General features: G+C 41.5%; 1 protein-coding gene across 2 annotated transcripts in view; it reads left to right on the top strand.

The window, feature by feature from the left end:
- The window catches only part of iqsec1a (IQ motif and Sec7 domain ArfGEF 1a), a 91,257-nt gene that overhangs the window by 4,710 nt on the left and 61,547 nt on the right, over window positions 1-25,000 (top strand). The window contains exons 2-3 of one of the 2 annotated variants that reach the window (XM_046869036.1): window positions 7,268-7,300; window positions 9,218-9,316. In XM_046869036.1, coding sequence (XP_046724992.1) covers window positions 7,268-7,300; window positions 9,218-9,316 — 132 coding nt within the window. The remainder of the gene's footprint in view (window positions 1-7,267; window positions 7,301-9,217; window positions 9,317-25,000) is intronic. The other variant, XM_046869037.1, reaches the window with a different exon arrangement.

Below are 25,000 nucleotides of genomic sequence, written 5' to 3'. Positions count from 1 at the left end.
TTAATGCAGGGTATCACACACACACACACACACACACACACACACACACACACACACACACACACACACACTGTGTATTTGTTATCGTCCTGCTCCACAGCGCTCATCATCTCAGACGTCTGAGAGAGAAGCTCTGATTAAATGTCTTTGATTCAGTAATTAGTGATTTAATTGAATCTGGTTCCTGATTTGTTTTGGAGGAAACTGATTTCTGCTGTTGATTAGAAGATGTTTTTCACCTTTAATGAGGCGTGAACAGGATCCTAACACTCTCACATCCCATGTTCATCACATCCAGTGTCGAGTTTAGATCAAAGCTTTCTGGAGCTCATGTTTCCTCCAGATGCACATCTGACTCCAGTGTACAGGAAGTGTTTATATTTCTCATCGGAACCTGAGCATGATGGGTGTCTGCTTCATTTCTGATCATTTTTCCCACATATAGTTTCATTCGCTGTTATAATGAGCTCCACTCTTCTGGGAAGATGTTCCACTAGATGTTTAGATGTTGGATTGTGCTTGTGAAGATTCATTCAGTCACAAGGAAGGTGAGGCTGAAGAACATCAGAGGAGCAGGGACCATAAGTGTGTGAGCGTGTGTGAGAGTGTAAGTGTGTGAGAGTGTGTTAGTGTGTGTGAGAGTGTAAGTGTGTTAGTGTGTGTGAGAGTGTGAGAGTGTGTGTGAGTGTGAGAGAGTATGTGAGAGTGTTTTAGTTTGAGTGTGTAAGTGTGTGAGTGTGTGTGTGTAAGTGTTTTAGTGTGAGTGTGTGTTAGTGTGTGAGAGTGTGTGAGTGTGAGAGTGTTTTAGTATGTGTGTGTGTGTGTGTGTGTGTGTGTGTGTGTGTGTAAGAGTGTGAGAGAGTGTGAGTGTGTGTGAGTGTGTGTGACAGTGTGTGTGAGTGTGAGAGTGTTTTAGTTTGAGTGTGTAAGTGTGTGAGAGTGTGAGTGTGTGAGTGAGAGAGAGTGTGTGTAAAAGTGTGAGTGTGTGTGAGTGTGTGAGTGTGTAAGAGTATGAGTGTGTGTGAGTGTGAGAGTGTGTGTGAGAGTGTTTTAGTTTAAGTGTGTAAGTGTGTGTGAGTGTAAGAGAGTGTGTGTGAGAGTGTGTGTGAGTGTGAGAGTGTTTTAGTTTGAGTGTGTAAGTGTGTGAGTGTGAGTGTGTGAGTGAGAGTGTGAGTGAGTGTGAGTGAGTGTGTGTGTGAGTGTGAGAGAGTGTGTGAGAGTGTGAGGTGTGTGTGTGAGAGAGAGTGTGAGTGTGTGAGTGTGAGTGAGTGTGAGTGTGTGTGAGGTGAGAGAGTGTGTGAGAGTGTGTGAGAGTGTGAGGTGTGTGTGAGTGAGAGAGAGTGTGTGAGTGTGAGTGAGAGTGTGAGTGTGTGTGTGTGTGTGAGAGAGTGTGTGAGTGAGAGAGTGTGTGAGAGTGTGAGTGTGTGTGAGAGTGTGTGAGTGTGAGAGTGTGTGAGTGTGAGAGTGTGTGTGAGTGTGAGTGTTTTAGTTTGAGTGTGTAAGTGTGTGAGAGTGTGAGTGTGAGTGAGAGTGTGAGTGTGTGTGAGTGTGAGAGAGTGTGTGAGAGTGTGTGTGAGAGTGTGAGTGTGTGTGTGAAGGTTGAGATCTGAGCTCTATAGCTGGCCACTGAAGATCTTCCTCTCCAAACCATGTACACCAGATCTTCATGGAGCTGCTTGTGCACAGGTGCATTGCAATGCAGGAACAGTTTTGTGTTTCTGAGTTCAGGTGAAGGTACAATTTTATGCTCCTGCATCCAAAGACGTCTGCTACAATCGTGTCCCTCCAGCTTTGTGGTAACAGTTTGTAAAAGAACCACATATGGCAGAAAAAGTCAGGTGTCACAATACTTTTGTCCATATTGTATCGCATGTGAGAACCTCATGAGATTTCTAGGAGAAAATGAACTCAAAACTACATGTAATGAACCCATGAATGTTCCTAATAAAGTGTCCAGTCAGTAAATTAGCACCAAAACCTCAGAAGCTGCGAAACATCTACAATTTTACACACATTTCTAATTTATTTATCTCCATCTTGTCTCTCTCAGCAGTGTCCAGGTGTTAGCATGGGGTTAGTATGGTGTTAGCATAATGTAAACATGGTGTTAGCGTGATGTTAGCATGGTGTTAGCATGATGTTAGTGTGATGTTAGCATGGTGTTAGTGTGGTGTAAGCATAATGTTAACATGGTGTTAGTGTGATGTTAACATGGTGTTAGCGTGATGTTAACATGGTGTTAGCGTGATGTTAACATGGTGTTAGCGTGATGTTAGCATGATGTTAGTGTGATGTTAACATGGTGTTAGCGTGATGTTAGCGTGATGTGAACATGGTATTAGCGTGATGTTAGCGTGATGTTAGCGTGATGTTAACATGGTGTTAGCGTGATGTTAGCGTGATGTTAGCATGGTGTTAGCATGATGTCAGTGTGATGTTAGCATGGGGTTAGCATGGTGTTAGCGTGATGTTAACATGGTGTTAGCGTGATGTTAACATGGTGTTAGCGTGATGTTAACATGGTGTTAGCGTGATGTTAGCGTGATGTTAACATGGTATTAGCGTGATGTTAGCATGGTGTTAGCGTGATGTTAACATGGTATTAGCGTGATGTTAACATGGTGTTAGCGTGATGTTAACATGGTGTTAGCATGGTGTTAGCATGATGTCAGTGTGATGTTAACATGGTGTTAACATGGTGTTAGCGTGATGTTAACATGGTGTTAGCGTGATGTTAACATGGTGTTAGCGTGATGTTAACATGGTGTTAGTGTGATGTTAACATGGTGTTAGCGTGATGTTAACATGGTGTTAGCATGATGTTAGTGTGATGTTAGCATGGTGTTAGCGTGGTGTTAGCGTGATGTTAACATGGTGTTAGCGTGATGTTAACATGGTGTTAGTGATGTTAACATGGTGTTAGCGTGATGTCAACATGGTGTTAGCGTGATGTTAACATGGTGTTAGTGTGATGTTAACATGGTGTTAGCGTGATGTTAACATGGTGTTAGCGTGATGTTAACATGGTGTTAGTGTGATGTTAACATGGTGTTAGCGTGATGTTAACATGGTGTTAGCATGATGTTAGTGTGATGTTAGCATGGTGTTAGCGTGGTGTTAGCGTGATGTTAACATGGTGTTAGCGTGATGTTAACATGGTGTTAGTGTGATGTTAACATGGTGTTAGCGTGATGTTAACATGGTGTTAGCGTGATGTTAACATGGTGTTAGCGTGATGTTAACATGGTGTTAGTGTGATGTTAACATGGTGTTAGCGTGATGTTAACATGGTGTTAGCATGATGTTAGTGTGATGTTAGCGTGATGTTAACATGGTGTTAGCGTGATGTTAACATGGTGTTAGCGTGATGTTAACATGGTGTTAGCGTGATGTTAACATGGTGTTAGCGTGATGTTAACATGGTGTTAGTGTGATGTTAGCGTGATGTTAACATGGTGTTAGTGTGATGTTAACATGGTGTTAGTGTGATGTTAACATGGTGTTAGCGTGATGTTAACATGGTGTTAGTGTGATGTTAACATGGTGTTAGCGTGATGTTAACATGGTGTTAGTGTGATGTTAACATGGTGTTAGCGTGATGTTAACATGGTGTTAGTGTGATGTTAACATGTTGTTAGCGTAGCTGATGCAGGAACAGTGACATGTTCAGCAGAAGGAAGAACATACAGCTGATCCATCAGATTTAATTCTTTCTGAATCAATACGAGTCAGCAGGGTCCTGAAGTGCTGTCAGAGCACCAGGGTGTGTGTGTGTGTGTGTGTGTGTGTGTGTGTGCCAACTAGCCATTGACGTGATGCTCTTCCTGTCAGCGCACAACCAGCTGCATACTAAACACTGATGCTTTTGATCACAAACACACACACACACAAAATGAAAGTAAAATTTTTCACGGAGGATACCTCGACACACACACACACACACACACACACACACACACACACACACACACACACACACACACACACACACACACCTGATCATAACACCTTGAACATCTCATTCCACATTTAGTCTCCATGTTCTGCTATAATAAACTCCACTCTTCTGGGAAGATGTTCCTCTAGGTTGTTTGTGAAGATTCATTCAGCTATAAGAGTGATAGTAAGTCAGGTACTGATGCAGGTGAGAAGGTGAGAAGGTTCCTGGGGCGCAGTCAGGTTTCACATTCATTTATGTTAAATAGTGTTGGAGCATGTCCAGTGTAAGTCAGGAGCAGCAGGAAACCAGCAGAACCACCACAGCTGCTGCAGATGTTACACCAAAAGTAAAAAAAATAATGTGTAATTGAGATCAAGGTCGTTCAGGTCAAGGTAGGGTTTGGTATTCTGTCTTCTGTGTTTAAGGGTATGGAGTTCACCTGTTAATGTGTTAATTAATGCATTAACTAATAAACATGTTGAAGGTAAGTAATTATCATCACATGAATCATCATGACTCCAGTTTTCACGGAACACTTTATCAGTTCCTCATGAGTTCATTAATAACCGAAAACTCAGTCATTACTACATGATGAACATCAGCAGCCTCACACACGACACTTATCACAGTATCACAGTCATCAGTATGAGAAAACTCTGTACACATTCAGTCGTTAATCTTCTTCACGTCCTATAAATCCGTTCTTCCCTTCCGTTCACTTCCTGTCCTCTGTGTGACCTTCAGCCGTATCGATCGTCCTGCTGAAATAATCTGCTTCTTTTAGACGTCGTCTCAGTTACACATCCGGCGTAATGTACAGAAACACCATCAGTCCACATCGTCTTCCATCACGACTCGGATCCACACACACCAACATCTCCTTTAATAGTCGATTTGTTACGGGGTTTTTTTGCCTCAGGTTTTAAACATTTTTATCACTTTGGTAGTAATAAAGTATAACTGTGTTTATATATAAATATCTATAGATGTATATAAAATCTATTAATTATATTTGAATGTATTTTTTTAATAATAAACATTTTTCCTTTCCTTTTTTCTTTTCTCATATTGGATCACTTTATACAGAATAAATATTAAGTATTTATTTATAGTAAACAATAATAATAATAATAATAATAATAATAATAATCACAATAATAATAATAATAATAATAATAATAATAATAACAACAATAATAATAATAATAACAATAATAATAATAATAATAATAATTATTATTATTAATATTATTATTATTATTATTATAATTGTTACACATGAAAAGTCAAATATATTTCACACACACACACACACACACACACACACACACACACATTATATATATATATGAAATATAAATAAAAATATAAAACAGATTTGTTTAATTCTCTGTAAATGAGCTATAGCACTGTTAGCGTTAACGTGGTGATCGTACAGCATGTGGTGTGACGTTTATTCTGTTCCCTGATCATAATTTTAGTTCCTACCTGTAATTAGTTCTTGTTTGCTGTTTTTGTGTATTTTTGAGAAGATTCACTTCAGCGCTTTGTGTGGAGTTTTCTCTGATTTTAGATCAAAGAAACTTTTCTCTGATTCTTTTAAGTGGTAAATATAATATAATATATAAATTTATATTGAATAAAATATGATCACATCTCATATCTTACAGTTCCATTTGTATTTTTTTTGTTGTTTGAGATGTTGTGACCCCATAATAACCACATGACCATTACATTATCCTCGTCTTTATTATCATCCCTTACAATTTCCTTCCTTTTCTCTCCCTCTCTCTCTCTCTCTCTCTCTCTCTCTCTGTCTCTCTCTCTCTGTCTCCTCTCTCTCTCTCTCTCTCTCTGTCTCCTCTCTCTCTCTCTCTTCTCTCTCTCTCTCTGTCTCCTCTTTCTCTCTCTCTCTCTCTCCCTCTTTCTCTCCTCTCTCTCTCTCTCCTCTCTCTCTCTCTCTCTCTCTCTCTCTCTCTCTCCTCTCTCTCTCTCTCTCTTTCTGTCTCCTCTCTCTCTCTCTCTCTCTGTCTCCTCTTTCTCTCTCTCTCTCTCTCTCTCTCTCTCTCTCCCTCTTTCTCTCCCTCTTTCTCTCTCTCACTCTCTCTCTTTCTCCATGCAGCTGCAGTAAATTGGATGATGTTGTGCTCTGGACATTTATTACTTCTCTGTGCAGTGGTGTAGAAACAGAGCATCTGCAGTGTTGCACGATCGTTACAAACACCACACTGTTACTAAAACACCAATTTGCTTCCAAACACCACACTGTTCCCAAACACAAGGCTAAAATTTTCAACACTGGTTCTTTATCAGTGTGCTGTTAGTGCTCATCAGGGATAAACACACACACATTCACCTTCACTGTTACATTCTGTAAAGCTGCTTTGAGACGATGTCTGTTGTGAAAAGCGCAATAGAAATAAACTTCACTTGACTTTTAGATCCATTGTGGTGTTTTAGATCCTGTGTGGTGTTTAAGATCCAGTGTGGTGTTTTAGATCCAGTGTGGTGTTTTAGATCCAGTGTGGTGTTTTAGATCCTGTGTGGTGTTTAAGATCCAGTGTGGTGTTTTAGATCAGTGTGGTGTTTAAGATCCAGTGTGGTGTTTTAGATCAGTGTGGTGTTTTAGATCAGTGTGGTGTTTTAGATCCTGTGTGGTATTTAAGATCCAGTGTGGTGTTTTTGATCCAATGTGGTATTTTAGATCAGTGTGGTGTTTTAGATCCAGTGTGATGTTTTAGATCAATGTGGTGTTTTAGATCCAGTGTGGTGTTTTAGATCAGTGTGGTGTTTTAGATCCTTTGTGGTGTTTAAGATCCAGTGTGGTGTTTTAGATCAGTGTGGTGTTTAAGATCAGTGTGGTGTTTTAGATCAGTGTGGTGTTTAAGATCCAGTGTGGTGTTTTAGATCCTGTATGGTGTTTTAGATCAGTGTGGTGTTTTAGATCCTGTGTGGTGTTTTAGATCCAGTGTGGTGTTTTAAATCCTGTGTGGTGTTTAAGATCCAGTGTGGTGTTTTAGATCAGTGTGGTGTTTAAGATCCAGTGTGGTGTTTTAGATCAGTGTGGTGTTTTAGATCAGTGTGGTGTTTAAGATCCAGTGTGGTGTTTTAGATCAGTGTGGTGTTTAAGATCCAGTGTGGTGTTTTAGATCAGTGTGATGTTTTAGATCCAGTGTGGTGTTTTAGATCAGTGTGGTGTTTTAGATCCAGTGTGGTGTTTTAGATCCAGTGTGGTGTTTACCTGCATCTTCTGAAGTTCACTGAAACCGTGTGTAATGACATCAGTGACATCATTTTAATGCAGTTTGTACTTTTTGTGTGTTTCAGACCTGAATATGGAGTTTCAACGAGGCGGGTCAGGTGTGTAACATCAAAGTCCATTCATATATTTTACATTTATTATTATTATTATTATTATTATTATTATTATTATTTATTTATTTATTTATTTATTTATTTATTTAAAGAATACTTTCTTGACAGGTTTGTGGACACCTGAGCATGAGATTGCTATGTGCTTCTTTTTGAAAATCCCATTTCACATGTTCTCATTTGCTGTCCATACGCTCCACACTTCCATGTAGATGTTGATTAGATGTTGTGAAGAGTCATTATAACACAGCAAAGGTGTGAGTAAAGTCAGGTAGTGATGTAGGTGAGAAGGTGAGGAGGTTCCTGGGGTGCAGTCAGCCTTCACATTCATCCCAAAGGTGTTCAATAGAGTTGGAGCTCTACAGCAGGAGATCTTCTCCTCCAACATTTACAAATCGAACTTGATCAATGTCACATTAATGTAATCAGACACACTGTACATCATCAGACGGCTCAGCCCAGGGCATGCTGGAAAATAGTTGTATATAGCAGCGAGATGGATGAGGCAGAAGGTCAGAGATGAACAGATGGTGAGGAGCCATTGAGGATGGAAAAAACTCACTGTGGAATAATGAGCCTAAATTTGCATCCTTCTGAACAGAAAGTGAAAGATGGCTAATTGGCGTGAACAAACCCACGTCTGATCATCAAACAGAAGAAAACAAATCACTGGAGTTCAACCTCACACAGTGTTTCAGTTAATCAAGAAGGATGAAAAAGAAAGAAAGAAGGCTAATGAGAACAAACGCATAATAATAAAGTAAGAAAGAAAGGATGGATGAACAAACAAATAAATGAGTGAAATTTCTTATTTTTATTTAAATTCTTATTTAAATATTAAATTATTTATTCAAGCTCGTAAAAAAGGAAATAAATATATAAATCTTTATCTGTGTGTGTGATTCGGAGCAGCAGAATTGCAGCTGAAAATAAAGCGTATTTTGATCCATTCAGTCTTGGTTGGAAGTAACCATGGTAGAAGCTGATCATCCACAGCTGGGTGTGAGACCTTACATCTTTCTAATGCACCTTCACATCGTGCACTTCCTGTAAGACATCACACGTAGATGATCACCTGTGATTATGATGTATTAGTTATTGATCTGGACCTTCTTCAGGGGAGCTAAACGTCTGAAAATGTTCCAGAAATTCTTCATTTTCATTCTTCATTTCCGGATCAATAGAAACATGAAAAGAAATTTTCTCAAACAGCAGATAAAACAGTCTTCTTTCTCTCGCTCTCTTTCTGTGTGTGTGTGTGTGTGTGTGTGTGTGTGTGTGTGTGTGTATACATGGTTAAGGCTCACACCCTGCTGTTACAATCTGCTGTTTCAAATGCAACATCTGTGCTCAAATAAAAAATAGAATTACAGAGATCAGAAAGAGAGAAAGAAGGAAAGAAAGAAAAAAGAAAGAAAGAAAGAAAGAAAGAAAGTAAGAAAGAAAAAAGAAAAAAAAAAGAGGGAGTAAGAAAGAAAGGAGTGAGTAAAATCTGTTAATTTTTGAAAAAACTAAACTGAAATAAAAAAACAAAGAAATAACTCAGTATCAGTGATGAGAGAACAAGCACACTTCAAAATCTAGTGCAACATCTTACCAGAAGAATGGAGATTATTATAACAGCAAATGGAGACTAAATATGGAATGGTGTTAAAAGCACTAGTAATCTTATGCTCCAGCTTTTGGCCATACAGTGTATATGACATATTCATACTTATGTACTAAGGATCCATGATTATGTAAAATTTATTCATAATGATATGTTTCAGTCATTATAATTACAGAGTATCAGAAATGATGTAAACAGACGTAAATATTACAGAATTGACAACATATCTATAGAGGTCAGGAGCAATTTATCTGTTAAAAAGGTGTGTAGTATAAGTTTTCACTCTAATCTTATAGGAGACAAGCGTCACTTCCTGTGGAAACCTCCAGCAGTTCAGGTTCAGTGTTGTGCAGGAGAACATTTCCCTGTCACCAGTGGAAAACTACATCCTTCAGGTCTGTGCATCTGCTTCTCTTTCCTCTGTCTCATCAGGTGTGATGATGCATTTGGTGGTGCACTTATACACGAGTTTGAGATGTTGTAGAACCTTTTGGTCTGTAAGGAACCTTCTCTGTCCTCTGATTGGTTCTGATGTTTACATTTATTACCTCCTTCCTGTTTGTTCATTTATATTGTGCTGGTCTCATGACAGCTAAGGGAACGACTCCAATCTCAGATCCTAGAATATAATAAAGATAATCTCCAGACTTAATATCAGGTATTTTTATAATCTAATTCGAAGGACGGGGAAGTGGAGCATGGTGTGTGTCGTGTCTCTGTGTGAGGTAATGCGTCGTGTCTCTCTGTGTGCAGTAATGTGCCGTGACTGTGTGCAGTAATGCGTCGTGTCTCTGTGTGCAGTAACGCGTCGTGTCTCTCTGTGTGCTGTAACGCGCCGTGTCTCTCTGTGTGCAGTAATGCGTCGTGACTGTGTGCAGTAATGCGTCGTGACTGTGTGCAGTAATGCGTCGTGTTTCTGTGTGCAGTAATGTGTCGTGTCTCTTTGTGTGCAGTAATGCGTCGTGTCTCTTTGTGTGCAGTAATGTGTCGTGACTGTGTGCAGTAATGCGTCATGTCTCTGTGTGCAGTAATGTGTCGTGACTGTGTGCAGTAATGCGTCGTGTCTCTGTGTGCAGTAATGTGTCGTCTCTCTGTGTGCAGTAATGTGTCGTGTCTCTCTGTGTGCAGTAATGTGTCGTGACTGTGTGCAGTAATGCGTCGTGTCTCTCTGTGTGCAGTAATGTGTCGTGTCTCTCTGTGTGCAGTAATGTGTCGTGACTGTGTGCAGTAATCCGTCGTGTCTCTGTGTGCAGTAATGTGTCGTGACTGTGTGCAGTAATGCGTCATGTCTCTGTGTGCAGTAATGTGTCTTCTCTCTGTGTGCAGTAATGTGTCGTGTCTCTCTGTGTGCAGTAATGTGTCGTGACTGTGCAGTAATGCGTGTCTCTGTGTGCAGTAATGTGTCTCTCTGTGTGCAGTAATGCGTCGTGTCGTGTCTCTCTGTGTGCAGTAATGTGTCGTGACTGTGTGCAGTAATGTGTCGTGTCTCTCTGTGTGCAGTAATGTGTCGTGACTGTGTGCAGTAATCCGTCGTGTCTCTGTGTGCAGTAATGTGTCGTGTCTCTTTTTGTGCAGTAATGTGTCTTGTCTCTCTGTGTGCAGTAATGTGCCGTGACTGTTTGCATTAATGTGTCGTGTCTCTGTGTGCAGTAATGCGTCGTGTCTCTGTGTGCAGTAATGCGTCATGTCTCTCTGTGTGCTGTAACGCGTCGTGTCTCTCTGTGTGCTGTAACGCGTCGTGTCTCTCTGTGTGCAGTAATGCGTCGTGTCTCTGTGTGTAGTAATGCGTCGTGTCTCTCTGTGTGCAGTAATGCGTCGTGTCGTGTCTCTCTGTGTGCAGTAACGCGTCGTGTCTCTGTGTGCAGTAATGCGTCATGTCTCTGTGTGCAGTAATGCGTCGTGTCGTGTCTATCTGTGTGTAGTAATGTGTCGTGTCTCTCTGTGTGCAGTAATGCGTCATGTCTCTGTGTGCAGTAATGCGTCGTGTCTCTCTGTGCTGTAATGCGTCGTGTCTCTCTGTGTGCAGTAATGCGCCGTGTCTCTGTGTGCAGTAATGTGTCGTGTCTCTGTGTGCAGTAATGTGTCGTGTCTCTGTGTGCAGTAATGCGTCGTGTCTCTGTGTGCAGTAACGTGTCGTGTCTATCTGTGTGTAGTAATGTGTCGTGTCTCTGTGTGCAGTAATGCGTCATGTCTCTGTGTGCAGTAATGCGTCGTGTCTCTCTGTGCTGTAATGCGTCGTGTCTCTCTGTGTGCAGTAATGCGTCGTGTCTCTCTGTGTGCAGTAATGTGTCGTGTCTCTCTGTGTGCAGTAATGTGTCGTGTCTCTCTGTGTGCAGTAATGCGTCGTGTCTCTCTGTGTGCAGTAACATGTCGTGTCTCTCTGTGTGCAGTAATGCGTTGTGTCTCTGTGTGCAGTAATGCGTTGTGTCTCTGTGTGCAGTAATGTGTTGTGTCTCTGTGTGCAGTAATGCATTGTGTCTCTCTGTGTGCAGTAACATGTCGTGTCTCTCTGTGTGCAGTAATGCGTTGTGTCTCTGTGTGCAGTAATGCGTCGTGTCTCTCTGTGTGCAGTAATGCGTCCTGTCTCTCTGTGTTCTGTAATACGTCGTGTCTCTGTGTGCAGTAATGCGTCGTGTCTCTCTGTGTGCAGTAATGCGTCGTGTCTCTCTCTGTGTTCTGTAATGTGTCGTGTCTCTGTGTGCAGTAATGCGTTGTGTCTCTCTGTGTGCAGTAATGCGGTGTGTCTCTCTGTGTGCAGCAATGCGTCGTGTCTCTCTGTGTGCAGTAATGCGTCGTGTCTCTCTGTGTGCAGTAATGCGGTGTGTCTCTCTGTGTGCAGTAATCGTCGTGTCTCTGTGTGCAATGCGTCGTGTCTCTCTGTGTGCAATGCGTCGTGTCTCTCTGTGTGCTGTAACGCCGTGTCTCTCTGTGTTCTGTAATGTGTCGTGTCTCTGTGTGCAGTAATGCGTCGTGTCTCTCTGTGTGCAGTAATGCGGTGTGTCTCTCTGTGTGCAGTAATGCGTCGTGTCTCTCTGTGTGCAGTAATGCGTCAGGTCTCTGTGTGCAGTAATGCGGTGTGTCTCTCTGTGTGCAGTAATGCGTCGTGTCTCTCTGTGTGCAGCAATGCGTCGTGTCTCTCTGTGTGCAGTAATGCGTCGTGTCTCTCTGTGTGCAGTAATGCGTCGTGTCTCTCTGTGTGCAGTAACGTCGTGTCTCTCTGTGTGCAGCAATGCGTCGTGTCTCTGTGTGCAGTAATGCGTCGTGTCTCTCTGTGTGCAGTAATGCGCCGTGTCTCTCTGTGCAGTAATGCGTCGTGTCTCTGTGTGCAGTAATGCGTCGTGTCTCTCTGTGTGCAGCAATGCGTCGTGTCTCTCTGTGTGCAGTAATGCGTCGTGTCTCTCTGTGTGCAGCAATGTGTCGTGTATAATAGAAGTGTATAATAGAAACATATAAAAGTGTATGTACAGATGCCGGAGCCGCCTCTGTAGAAAGAATTAATCACTAAAATGGACTCTGGCGAGGGAAGACGCTGATTTACTCTTTTACTGAGGAGATGTGAAAGAGTGTATAAAAGTGTAGGGTGGAAATTGCATTAGCGGTTGGGGGAGAAATAAAAGAATAATGAAAGACATGCATTCAGACTGAGAGAAGGAGGCAGGGAGAGGGGGGGAGACATTAATGAAAGGGCAAAAAGAAACAGAGAGAGAGGGAGAGAGAGAGAGAGAGAGAGAGAGAGAGAGAGAGAGTTCTTGAGGAAGAGAGATAAAAAGATGTAACATGAGACAAGAGGGATATTATATATATATATAAAAGACCGAAAAAGAGAAAGAGGGAGAGATAGATAGATAGTGCGAATGGAAAAGAGACAGACACAGTTGTTATACAATATATGATCTAATATAACTAACATGCTAGTAATTGTAAATATTGGGTTACACATTTACAGTATTTAGTTTAGAGTTTTGAATGGTTCTGATTAATATTTGCTCAGCTACTGATTAAAAGCTCTACCTGCTGAATTACACACAGTTTCACTTCATTTAATTTCAATTCAGTTCATGTTTATTTGTATTGCGCTTTTAATAATGAACATTGTCTCAGAGCAGCTTTACACTGATAATATAGTGATAAAAATGAATAAGTTCTTTATAAGTGTAAGTTTGTCCCTGGTAAACAAGCTGGTGGCGACTGTGGTGAAGGAAAAACTCTCTGAGATGCAGAAGGAAGAAACCTTGAGAGGAACCAGACTCAAGAGAGAACCTCATCCTCATCTGGGTTCCACCAAATGTCAATTTATAACAGAAAAATGATGTTGAGGAGCAGTGATGGAGATCAGAGCAAACTGTAGTCCTGAGTCAGTGTAGCAGACTGTAGACATTAACTACAGTCCAAATCCATCCTCAAAGCTCCTGCTCTTACTCCAGAATTTCATGGAACCACCCAAGGCGTTGATGAGTTCACTTGAGCTAATTTGTTTATGAACTTGAGCTAGCAAAGATCTCTATAATAATATATACAGTGAGAAAAATAAGTATTTGAACACCCTGCTATTTTGCAAGTTCTCCCACTTAGAAATCATGGAGGGGTCTGAAATTGTCATCGTAGGTGCATGTCCACTGTGAGAGACATAATCTAAAAAAAAATCACAATATATGATTTTTAAACTATTTATTTGTATGATACAGCTGCAAATAAGTATTTGAACACCTGTCTATCAGCTAGAATTCTGACCCTCAAAGACCTGTTAGTCTGCCTTTAAAATGTCCACCTCCACTACATTTATTATCCTAAATTAGATGCACCTGTCTGAGGTCGTTAGCTGCATAAAGACACCTGTCCACCCCATACAATCAGTAAGAATCCAACTACTAACATGGCCAAGACCAAAGAGCTGTCCAAAGACACTAGAGACAAAATTGTACACCTCCACAAGGCTGGAAAGGGCTACGGGGAAATTGCCAAGCAGCTTGGTGAAAAAAGGTCCACTGTTGGAGCAATCATTAGAAAATGGAAGAAGCTAAACATGACTGTCAATATCCCTCCGACTGGGGCTCCATGCAAGATCTCACCTCGTGGGGTCTCAATGATCCTAAGGAAGGTGAGAAATCAGCCCAGAACTACACGGGAGGAGCTGGTCAATGACCTGAAAAGAGCTGGGACCACCGTTTCCAAGGTTACTGTTGGTAATACACTAAGAATTCATGGTTTGAAATCATGCATGGCACGGAAGGTTCCCCTGCTTAAACCAGCACATGTCCAGGCATGTCTTAAGTTTGCCAATGACCATTTGGATGATCCAGAGGAGTCATGGGAGAAAGTCATGTGGTCAGATGAGACCAAAATACAACTTTTGGGTCATAATTCCACTAAACGTGTTTGGAGGAAGAAGAATGATGAGTACCATCCCAAGAACACCATCCCTACTGTGAAGCATGGAGGTGGTAGCATCATGCTTTGGGGGTGTTTTTCTGCACATGGGACAGGGAGACTGCACTGTATTAAGGAGAGGATAACCGGGGCCACGAATTGCGAGATTTTGGGGAACAACCTCCTTCCCTCAGTTAGAGCATTGAAGATGGGTCGAGGCTGGGTCTTCCAACATGACAATGACCAAGCACACAGCCAGGATAACCAAGGAGTGGCTCTGTAAGAAGCATATCAAGGTTCTGGCGTGGCCTAGCCAGTCTCCAGACCTAAACCCAATAGAGAATCTTTGGAGGGAGCTCAAACTCTGATCTAGAGAAGATCTGTGTGGAGGAGTGGACCAAAATCCCTCCTGCAGTGTGTGCAAACCTGGTGAAAAACTACAGGAAACGTTTGACCTCTGTAATTGCAAACAAAGGCTACTGTACCAAATATTAACATTGACTTTCTCAGGTGTTCAAATACTTATTTGCAGCTGTATCATACAAATAAATAGTTTAAAAATCATATATTGTGATTTCTGGATTTTTTTTTTTAGATTATGTCTCTCACAGTGGAAATGCACCTACGATGACAATTTCAGACCCTCCATGATTTCTAAGTGGGAGAACTTGCAAAATAGCAGGGTGTTCAAATACTTATTTTCCTCACTGTATATATATTTTAGCTTACCTTGTTAGCAGACTTGACTACTGTGTGAAACTGAAGTTTCATAGTTAAACTAGCATTAGTTAACATGCTAACAAACTCATTTACTTTATTATAAACAGTATTACAAATAAATACTACAATATGGTAGTAAATGAGCCACTAAACCTTAGACTAAATACTTCACTGTGAAACTGATTATTTAAGATTACTAGAAAGTGAGTTATTTTAGCTAACTAATATACTGTCAACTTAAAATCCACTAGAGGTGACAAGCATGATAGCTAGCTTATGAACTAGTACACAGGTTCACTAGCATGCTAATAAACAGTAGTTAAGTACCTTCCTATTGGTTTAAATAAATTCATCTAGAAACAGACTAGAAAAGCAGTGCTAGTAAACCGACTAACAAGATTATAAAATATAGTGTAGGCTAGTCAGCCTGCTAAGGTGCGCTAATTAGATTAGATCAGATTAGATTAAACCTTATTGTGCACAGTACATGAACAGAGCCAATGAAATGCAGTTAGCATCTAACCAGAAGTGCATAAGTGGCGCATTTACTATAAATAACAATAAATGTTAAAAAAGGGTATGATAAAGTAGACCACTAAATATTTTCTTTAAATAACATCAGAACTGCAGTAGTACAAGTCGTAATAAAAAACAGAACAATGTGGAATATAAAGTTCGGTCTGATTAGTTAAGCATTTAATTATCAATAGGTTATTTAGTGCCACTGTTTTGTATGAATGGTTATTTCTAGCTTCTGAAGTTCATGTCTGTCTGCCTCGGATGATGTGTCCTGGGCAGGAAATGATTTATGAGCAAGAACGGTGAGAGAGAGAGAGAGAGAGAGAGAGAGAAGGAGACTGTTGAAGGAGATGGGTGTGTCCTGTGTCTCGCTGTGTTCGTCTGTTCAGTGTCTGATTTTCCACAACAGTGCAGCTGTAACTCTCACTCACTAATAAAGAAACCATTCCTGCTGGGAGAGAAAAAAGAAACATTCATTCTCTCTCTCTCTCTCTCTCTCTCTCTCTCTCTCTCTCTCTCTCTCTCTCTCTCTCTCTCTCTCTCTCTCTCTCTCTCTCTCTCTCTCTCTCTCTCTCTCTCTCTCTCTCTCTCTCTCTCTCTCCTCTCCTTCTCTCTCTCTCTCTCTCTCTCTCCTCTCTCTCTCTCTCTCTCTCTCTCTCTCTCTCTCTCTCTCTCTCTCTCTCTCTCTCTCTCTCTCTCTCTCTCTCTCTCTCTCTCTCTCTCTCTCTCTCTCTCACTCTCTCGCTCGCTCGCTCAATTGCTCAAGGTTACAAGCCAAAAATCTCAGCTTCTTTACATGCCATTACTGAGAAACTCCTGTGTCCTGAAGATGTCAGAAAACACAATTACAGCTGTGACTGACACTGGAGACTCCTTCCATACAGGTCTCATTAGAAATGATTATGTCACAGCTGCTGTTCTGAACTCAGCAGATCTGCTGTGTAGTAATAAATCTAACACAACATATCTTTGAGTTGAAGACCCACAAACTGAACTTGTTTGAGAAATGATGAGAAATAAAAGCTTACATTAAGGAATAAATAACCACAGGTTGAGATGATGATGAAGAAGACGAACATGTTTCATTTTGTGTTATTAGTAAATGTGAACAAAAACATACCAACAAATATGCGACTTTCTGATATCATTGTTACGTTTACATTTATAGCATTTAGCAGACTAGAATTTAATCTATGAATTTAATCTTAAAATTAAATTAATGTTATACAGAGGGACTTACATTTATCTCATTTATACAACTGAGTAGTTATAGGGTTAAGGGCCTTGTTCAGGGGCCCAGGAAAGGTTTGTTTGGCAAGTATTTGAATTCACAACCTTTAGAGCCAAAGTCTAATACCTTTATAAGTGAGCTCCCATCTCCAGCCTCAGACTCCGAGTCAGAATCTCAGGGATGTGAAAGAGGAGACGCTTTACTGTAATCTATACAGCAAGGTCAGAGAGAGAAAGAGAGAGAGAGAGAGAGAGAGAGAGAGAGAGAGAGAGAAAGAGAGAGAGAGAGAGAGAGAGAGATCTGGTTTATGACTGGTCACACCGCCCTCTGCTGGACTCGAAGAGGTACTGACACCGCCATATCTTTTCAAAAGATTGTGTGTGATTTATTTATGTATAATTTTTTATTATGTTAGAACCCAGTCATTAGTGTTACTCAGGTCAGGAGACTCTCAGTGTCTCAACCCCGGATAAATGTGGAGTTTTGTATTATGAAGGACGTCCAGTGTAAAACATGTGCCAAATCAAACAGGCGGATCAGGAATCAGAATTTCATAGCGGATCGGTCGAGGCCCGGATTACCAACAACCACCACAGGTATCATTAACAACAGGGTACTGGTGTAAATTGTGCTACTGTTGGCTGAAGGAGGAGAAGGAGAGGGGACACACACACACACACACACACACACACACACACAGGTCACAGTCACCACGGCTGCTCATCAGAGATAAATACACACCATTCATCTTGACTGTTGATTTCTGTAAAGCTGCTTTGAGACAATGTCTGTTGTGAAAAGCGCAATAGAAATAAACTTCACACACACACACACACACACACACACACACACACACACACACACACACACACACAATATGCACACACAAACACACACGATATACGCACACACACACACGCTATATGCACACACACACACACACACACACACACACATACACACACACACACACACACACACACACACACACAATACACACATTTATTATCAGTTGTGGGACGTGTATTTGGTTCCTGGACCTTCAGTGAGGTCGTACTCGACTTAATCCACCTCTTAATACACCACAATCACATCACAATTATAGAAACCATCAATACAATACAAACACACAATATAACAACACGCAGCATTACAGAGAGATGTTTCACATCTGGAGGTGAAAACCACTTTACTAAAGCAACAAACCCAGTTACACTCCAAACCTCTACACTACAACCACAACTGTGCACCTACAACATCTGGAGCAGTTCACAATCAATATTTGTCTAATAACATGACAAAAACATTAAAATGTAAATAAAACACAACCTACTCAGATGCAGACTCATAATGTGCAGCGCCCCCCAGAGGCTGTAATCCAGTGGTACCACTCGTATTCACTGGTCTGGAAGTGGAGATCAAACCCTTTCCCGCGCTGAGACACGCTAGCTAGCTTCAGGGTTGGTGACCTCCTCACCATGTCTAGCGTTTCTTCACAATGGATTTTTAAGTGTCTGAGACCAAATCAATTTCTCTTCTTCAGTAGGTATAAAAAAGTCTAACTAAAACGTATTAATGTGTGCAGAGATACACACGTGTTTTACCAGTCGAACTCGGCTGTAACAGTTTCCCTCTGACCAACCAATCAGAGGACGGAAAAATACTGACGCTATTCTGGTCCAGTGATCTGCTCTGTGAGGAGAATCTGAAATCTGATTGGATAAAGAAACAGAGCTGTTGGTAATATTCTCTATGGTAAAAGTCCAGCAGTACTGATTCTGAAGGCTCTGTGTAGATTAGATTCACATGGCAGCACATAGAGGCTGAAATCTGATTGGACAAAACATCTTCATCCACATACACGTACTGAAGCAGTGCAGCCGAGAGAAACACTACCACATGAAGAGAAGAAACTGATTAATAAATTAATACAATTTCATTAAAGAAATATTAGAGTTTAGGGTGTAAATGTAGATCAGTGCTTCTGATAGTGTTTAGACCAGCAGAGAAGAATTTACTGACCCTGACCACACACACACACACACACACACACACACACACACACACACACACACACTAAACTTTCTTTCGGCTTCTCCCGTTAGGGGGCGCCACAGCAGATCCTCCGCATGTTTGATTTGGCACATGTTTTTACGCTGGATGTCCTTCCTAACGCAACCCTCCCCAATTTATCCAGGCTTGGGACCGGCACTGAGAGTGGCTGGGGATGGTTCCCTGACCGGGGATCGAACCCGGGCCGCAGCGGTGAGAGCGCCGCATCCTAACCACTAGACCACCAGGGAACCCCCCACACACACACACACACACACACTATACCCACATATACGCACACATGCACACACTTTACACACAAATACACACAAATACACACAAATACACACTATACACAAACACACTATATATACACACACACACACACACACACACACTATACCCGCATACACAAACATGCACACACTTTACATACAAATACACACTATACACAAACACACTATACAGGGAGTGCAGAATTATTAGGCAAGTTGTATTTTTGAGGATTAATTTTATTTGAGGATTAATTTGAACAACAACCATGTTCTCAATGAACACAAAAACTCATTAATATCAAAGCTGAATATTTTTGGAAGTAGTTTTAGTTTTAGCTATTTTAGGGGATATCTGTGTGTGCAGGTGACTATTACTGTGCATAATTATTAGGCAACTTAACAAAAAACAAATTTATACCCATTTCAATTATTTATTTTTACCAGTGAAACCAATATAACATCTCAACATTCACAAATATACATTTCTGACATTCAAAACCAAACAAAACAAATCAGTGACCAATATAGCCACCTTTCTTTGCAAGGACACTCAAAAGCCTGCCATCCATGGATTCTGTCAGTGTTTTGATCTGTTCACCATCAACATTGCGTGCAGCAGCAACCACAGCCTCCCAGACACTGTTCAGAGAGGTGTACTGTTTTCCTCCTTGTAAATCGCACATTTGATGATGGACCACAGGTTCTCAATGGGGTTCAGATCAGGTGAACAAGGAGGCCATATCATTAGATTTTCTTCTTTATACCCTTTCTTGCCAGCCACGCTGTGGAGTACTTGGACGTGTGTGATGGAGCATTGTCCTGCATGAAAATCATGTTTTCTTGAAGGATGCAGACTTCTTCCTGTACCACTGCTTGAAGAAGGTGTCTTCCAGAAACTGGCAGTAGGACTGGGAGTTCAGCTTGACTCCATCCTCAACCCGAAAAGGCCCCACAAGCTCATCTTTGATGATACCAGCCCAAACCAGTACTCCACCTCCACCTTGCTGGCGCCTGAGTCGGACTGGAGCTCTCTGCCCTTTACCAATCCAGCCACGGGCCCATCCATCTGGCCCATCAAGACTCACTCATTTCATCAGTCCATAAAACCTTAGAAAATCAGTCTTGAGATATTTCTTGGCCCAGTCTTGACGTTTCAGCTTGTGTGTCTTGTTCAGTGGTGGTCGACTTTCTGCCTTTCTTACCTTGGCCATGTCTCTGAGTATTGCACACCTTGTGCTTTTGGGCACCCAGTGATGTTGCAGCTCTGAAATATGGCCAAACTGGTGGCAAGTGGCATCTTGGCAGCTGCACGCTTGACTTTTCTCAGTTCACGGGCAGTTATTTTGCGCCTTGGTTTTTCCACACGCTTCTTGCGACCCTGTCGACTATTTTGAATGAAACGCTTGATTGTTCGATGATCACGCTCAGAAGCTTGGCTATTTTAAGACTGCTGCATCCTCTGCAATATATCTCACTATTTTTGACTTTTCTGAGCCTGTCAAGTCCTTCTTTTGACCCATTTTGCCAAAGGAAAGGAAGTTGCCTAATAATTATGCACACCTGATATAGGGTGTTGATGTCATTAGACCACACCCTTCTCATTACAGAGATGCACATCACCTAATATGCTTAATTGGTAGTAGGCTTTCCAGCCTATACAGCTTGGAGTAAGACAACATGCATAACGAGGATGATGTGGTCAAAATACTCATTTGCCTAATAATTCTGCACTCCCTGTATATACACACACACACACACACTATACCCGATACACAAACATGCACACACTTTACACACAAATACACACTATACACAAACACACTATATATACACACACACACACACACACACTATACCGCATACACAAACATGCACACACTTTACACACAAATACACACTATACACAAACACACTATATAAACACACACACACACACTATACCATACACAAACATGCACACACTTTACACACAAATACACACCATACACAAACACACTATATATACTCTCTCACACACACACACACACACACACACACTATACCGCATACACAAACATGCACACACTTTACACACAAATACACACTATACACAAACACACTATATATACTCTCTCACACACACACACACACACTATACCTGCATACACAAACCTGCCATCCATGGATTCTGTCAGTGTTTTGATCTGTTCACCATCAACATTGCGTGCAGCAGCAACCACAGCCTCCCAGACACTGTTCAGAGAGGTGTACTGTTTTCCTCCTTGTAAATCGCACATTTGATGATGGACCACAGGTTCTCAATGGGGTTCAGATCAGGTGAACAAGGAGGCCATATCATTAGATTTTCTTCTTTATACCCTTTCTTGCCAGCCACGCTGTGGAGTACTTGGACGTGTGTGATGGAGCATTGTCCTGCATGAAAATCATGTTTTTCTTGAAGGATGCAGACTTCTTCCTGTACCACTGCTTGAAGAAGGTGTCTTCCAGAAACTGGCAGTAGGACTGGGAGTTCAGCTTGACTCCATCCTCAACCCGAAAAGGCCCCACAAGCTCATCTTTGATGATACCAGCCCAAACCAGTACTCCACCTCCACCTTGCTGGCGCCTGAGTCGGACTGGAGCTCTCTGCCCTTTACCAATCCAGCCACGGGCCCATCCATCTGGCCCATCAAGACTCACTCATTTCATCAGTCCATAAAACCTTAGAAAATCAGTCTTGAGATATTTCTTGGCCCAGTCTTGACGTTTCAGCTTGTGTGTCTTGTTCAGTGGTGGTCGACTTTCTGCCTTTCTTACCTTGGCCATGTCTCTGAGTATTGCACACCTTGTGCTTTTGGGCACCCAGTGATGTTGCAGCTCTGAAATATGGCCAAACTGGTGGCAAGTGGCATCTTGGCAGCTGCACGCTTGACTTTTCTCAGTTCACGGGCAGTTATTTTGCGCCTTGGTTTTTCCACACGCTTCTTGCGACCCTGTCGACTATTTTGAATGAAACGCTTGATTGTTCGATGATCACGCTCAGAAGCTTGGCTATTTTAAGACTGCTGCATCCTCTGCAATATATCTCACTATTTTTGACTTTTCTGAGCCTGTCAAGTCCTTCTTTTGACCCATTTTGCCAAAGGAAAGGAAGTTGCCTAATAATTATGCACACCTGATATAGGGTGTTGATGTCATTAGACCACACCCTTCTCATTACAGAGATGCACATCACCTAATATGCTTAATTGGTAGTAGGCTTTCCAGCCTATACAGCTTGGAGTAAGACAACATGCATAACGAGGATGATGTGGTCAAAATACTCATTTGCCTAATAATTCTGCACTCCTGTATATACACACACACACACACACTATACCCGATACACAAACATGCACACACTTTACACACAAATACACACTATACACAAACACACTATATATACACACACACACACACACACTATACCATACACAAACATGCACACACTTTACACAAATACACACTATACACAAACACACTATATAAACACACACACACACACTATACCGCATACACAAACATGCACACACTTTACACACAAATACACACCATACACAAACACACTATATATACTCTCTCACACACACACACACACACACACACACTATACCCGCATACACAAACATGCACACACTTTACACACAAATACACACTATACACAAACACACTATATATACTCTCACACACACACACACACACACACACTATACCTGCATACACAAACATGCAATTCAATTCAATTCAATTCATTTTTATTTGTATAGCACTTTTAACAATGAACATTGTCTCAAAGCAGCTTTACACAGATAATGTGGTGATTAAACATAAATATGTTCTTTGTAAGTATGTTTGTCCCTGATGAGCAACTGTGGCAAGGAAAAACTCCCCGAGATGGCATAAGGAAGAAACCTTGAGAGGAACCAGACTCAAGAGGGAACCCATCCTCATCTGGGTTGCACCAAATGTCCATTTGAAGCATATATACAAAGTTGCGGGGTACAGTGATGATGATCAGAAGCAAACTGCACTCCCGAGTCAGTGCAGCAGACCGCCAACACCAACTACAGTCCAATCCGTCCTCAAAGCACCCGTTCTACTCCGGAATTACATGGAACCACCCAAGGTGTTGATGAGAGACCGTCCCAAGCTGCACAGAAGTGTGAAGATCCACGGAGGGGAGAGGGGCAGCAACAGTGGTCACTGGAGCCTCAGGAGCATGTTTAACTCGACCGAGAGAGAGAGAGAGAGAGAGAGAGAGAGAGAGAGAGACAGAGGGTGACGGGAAGAGAAGGATATGGATTATTATGTGTGTTTATTGTTGTATGAAAGTTAATGTCACTGTGCAGTTTGGACTCCGGCAAGACTCGCTATGGCAGCATAACTAAAAGGGAGAAGCAGAAGGTAACACAGAAATGAGGGATCTCTGGGATAAGAGACGACCCACCACACCACCGTCAACAAACCCGAGTGAACATGTGAATGTGAGGGGACGACAGCATAAAAATATACCAGTTCACCAAACACTCTATATCCATGTTCCCTCCAGATCTGTGCCTTTACCTAAGAAAAATCTACTGATAAAAGGCTTGACTAAATAAATAAGTTTTCAACCTCGACTTGAACACTGAGACTGTGTCTGAGTCTGGAACACTGGTTGGAAGGCTGTTCCATAACTGTGGGGCTTTATAAGAGAAAGATCTGCCCCCTGCTGTAGTCTTCATTATTTGAGGAACCAACAGATAGCCTGCACCTTTTGATCTAAGTAGGCGTGGAGGATCATACTGGTACAGAAGTTCACTCAGATACTGCAGCGTGAGACCGTTAAGTGCTTTATACGTCAGTAGTAGTATTTTATAATCAATGCGAGATTTGATTGGGAGCAGTGTAGATGATTAAAACAGGGGTGATGTGGTCGTATTTCCTAGATCTAGTGAGGACCCTTGCTTCTGCATTCTGGACTAACTGAAGCTTATTTCTGCACTTACTCCAACACCCAGACAGTAAAGCGTTACAGTAGTCTAATCTAGATGTAACAAAAGCATGAACTAATTTTTCTGCATCCTGTAACGACATCATATTTCTAATTTTAGCAATATTTCTAAGGTGAAAGAAGGAGATCCTGGTGATATTATTCACGTGAGACTCAAAGGAAAGACTCGGGTCAATAATCACACCAAGGTCTTTGACTGCTGTACACGCTGAGACAGAAACACCATCCAGAGATGCTACGGAATCAGAAAGTTTACTTCTAGCTGCATGAGGTCCTAGTAAAAGTACTTCTGTCTTATCTGAGTTGAGCAGAAGAAAGTTATTAAGCATCCACTGTCTAATGTCCTTTACACACTCCTCAACATTGTTAAGCTGATCTCTCTCATCTGGCTTTGCTGAAATATACAGCTGTGTATCATCAGCATAGCAATGGAAGCGAATCCCATGTTTATGTATAATTTCACCCAGAGGCAGCAGATATAAAGAGAAAAGCAGTGGGCCCAAGACAGATCCTTGAGGAACACCAAACTTTACCTCATAGAGTGTGGAGAACTCACAATTTACATCCACAAACTGATAGCGATCAGTCAAATAAGACCTGAGCCAAGAGAGAGCTGTTCCCTTTATTCCTACAATGTTCTCAAGTCTAGCAAGCAGTATAGTGTGATCAATGGTGTCAAAAGCTGCACTGAGGTCGAGCAAAACAAGTAAGGAGACAAAACCCTGATCAGATGCCAATAACAGGTCATTTAACACCTTAACTAGCGCCGTCTCTGTGCTATGATGAGGCCGAAATCCTGACTGATACATTTCATAAATGTTATTCATAAGTAGATGTGAGCAGAACTGCTGTGCTACAACCTTTTCTAAAATTTTGGATATAAAGGGGAGATTTGATATCGGTC

This window comes from Silurus meridionalis, chromosome 16 (genome assembly GCF_014805685.1).
Source record: "Silurus meridionalis isolate SWU-2019-XX chromosome 16, ASM1480568v1, whole genome shotgun sequence".
In the NCBI taxonomy this organism is placed as follows: domain Eukaryota; kingdom Metazoa; phylum Chordata; class Actinopteri; order Siluriformes; family Siluridae; genus Silurus; species Silurus meridionalis.
The sequence above is the reverse complement of the archived record's forward strand: the minus strand, read 5'-3'. Positions and strand labels throughout refer to the sequence as shown.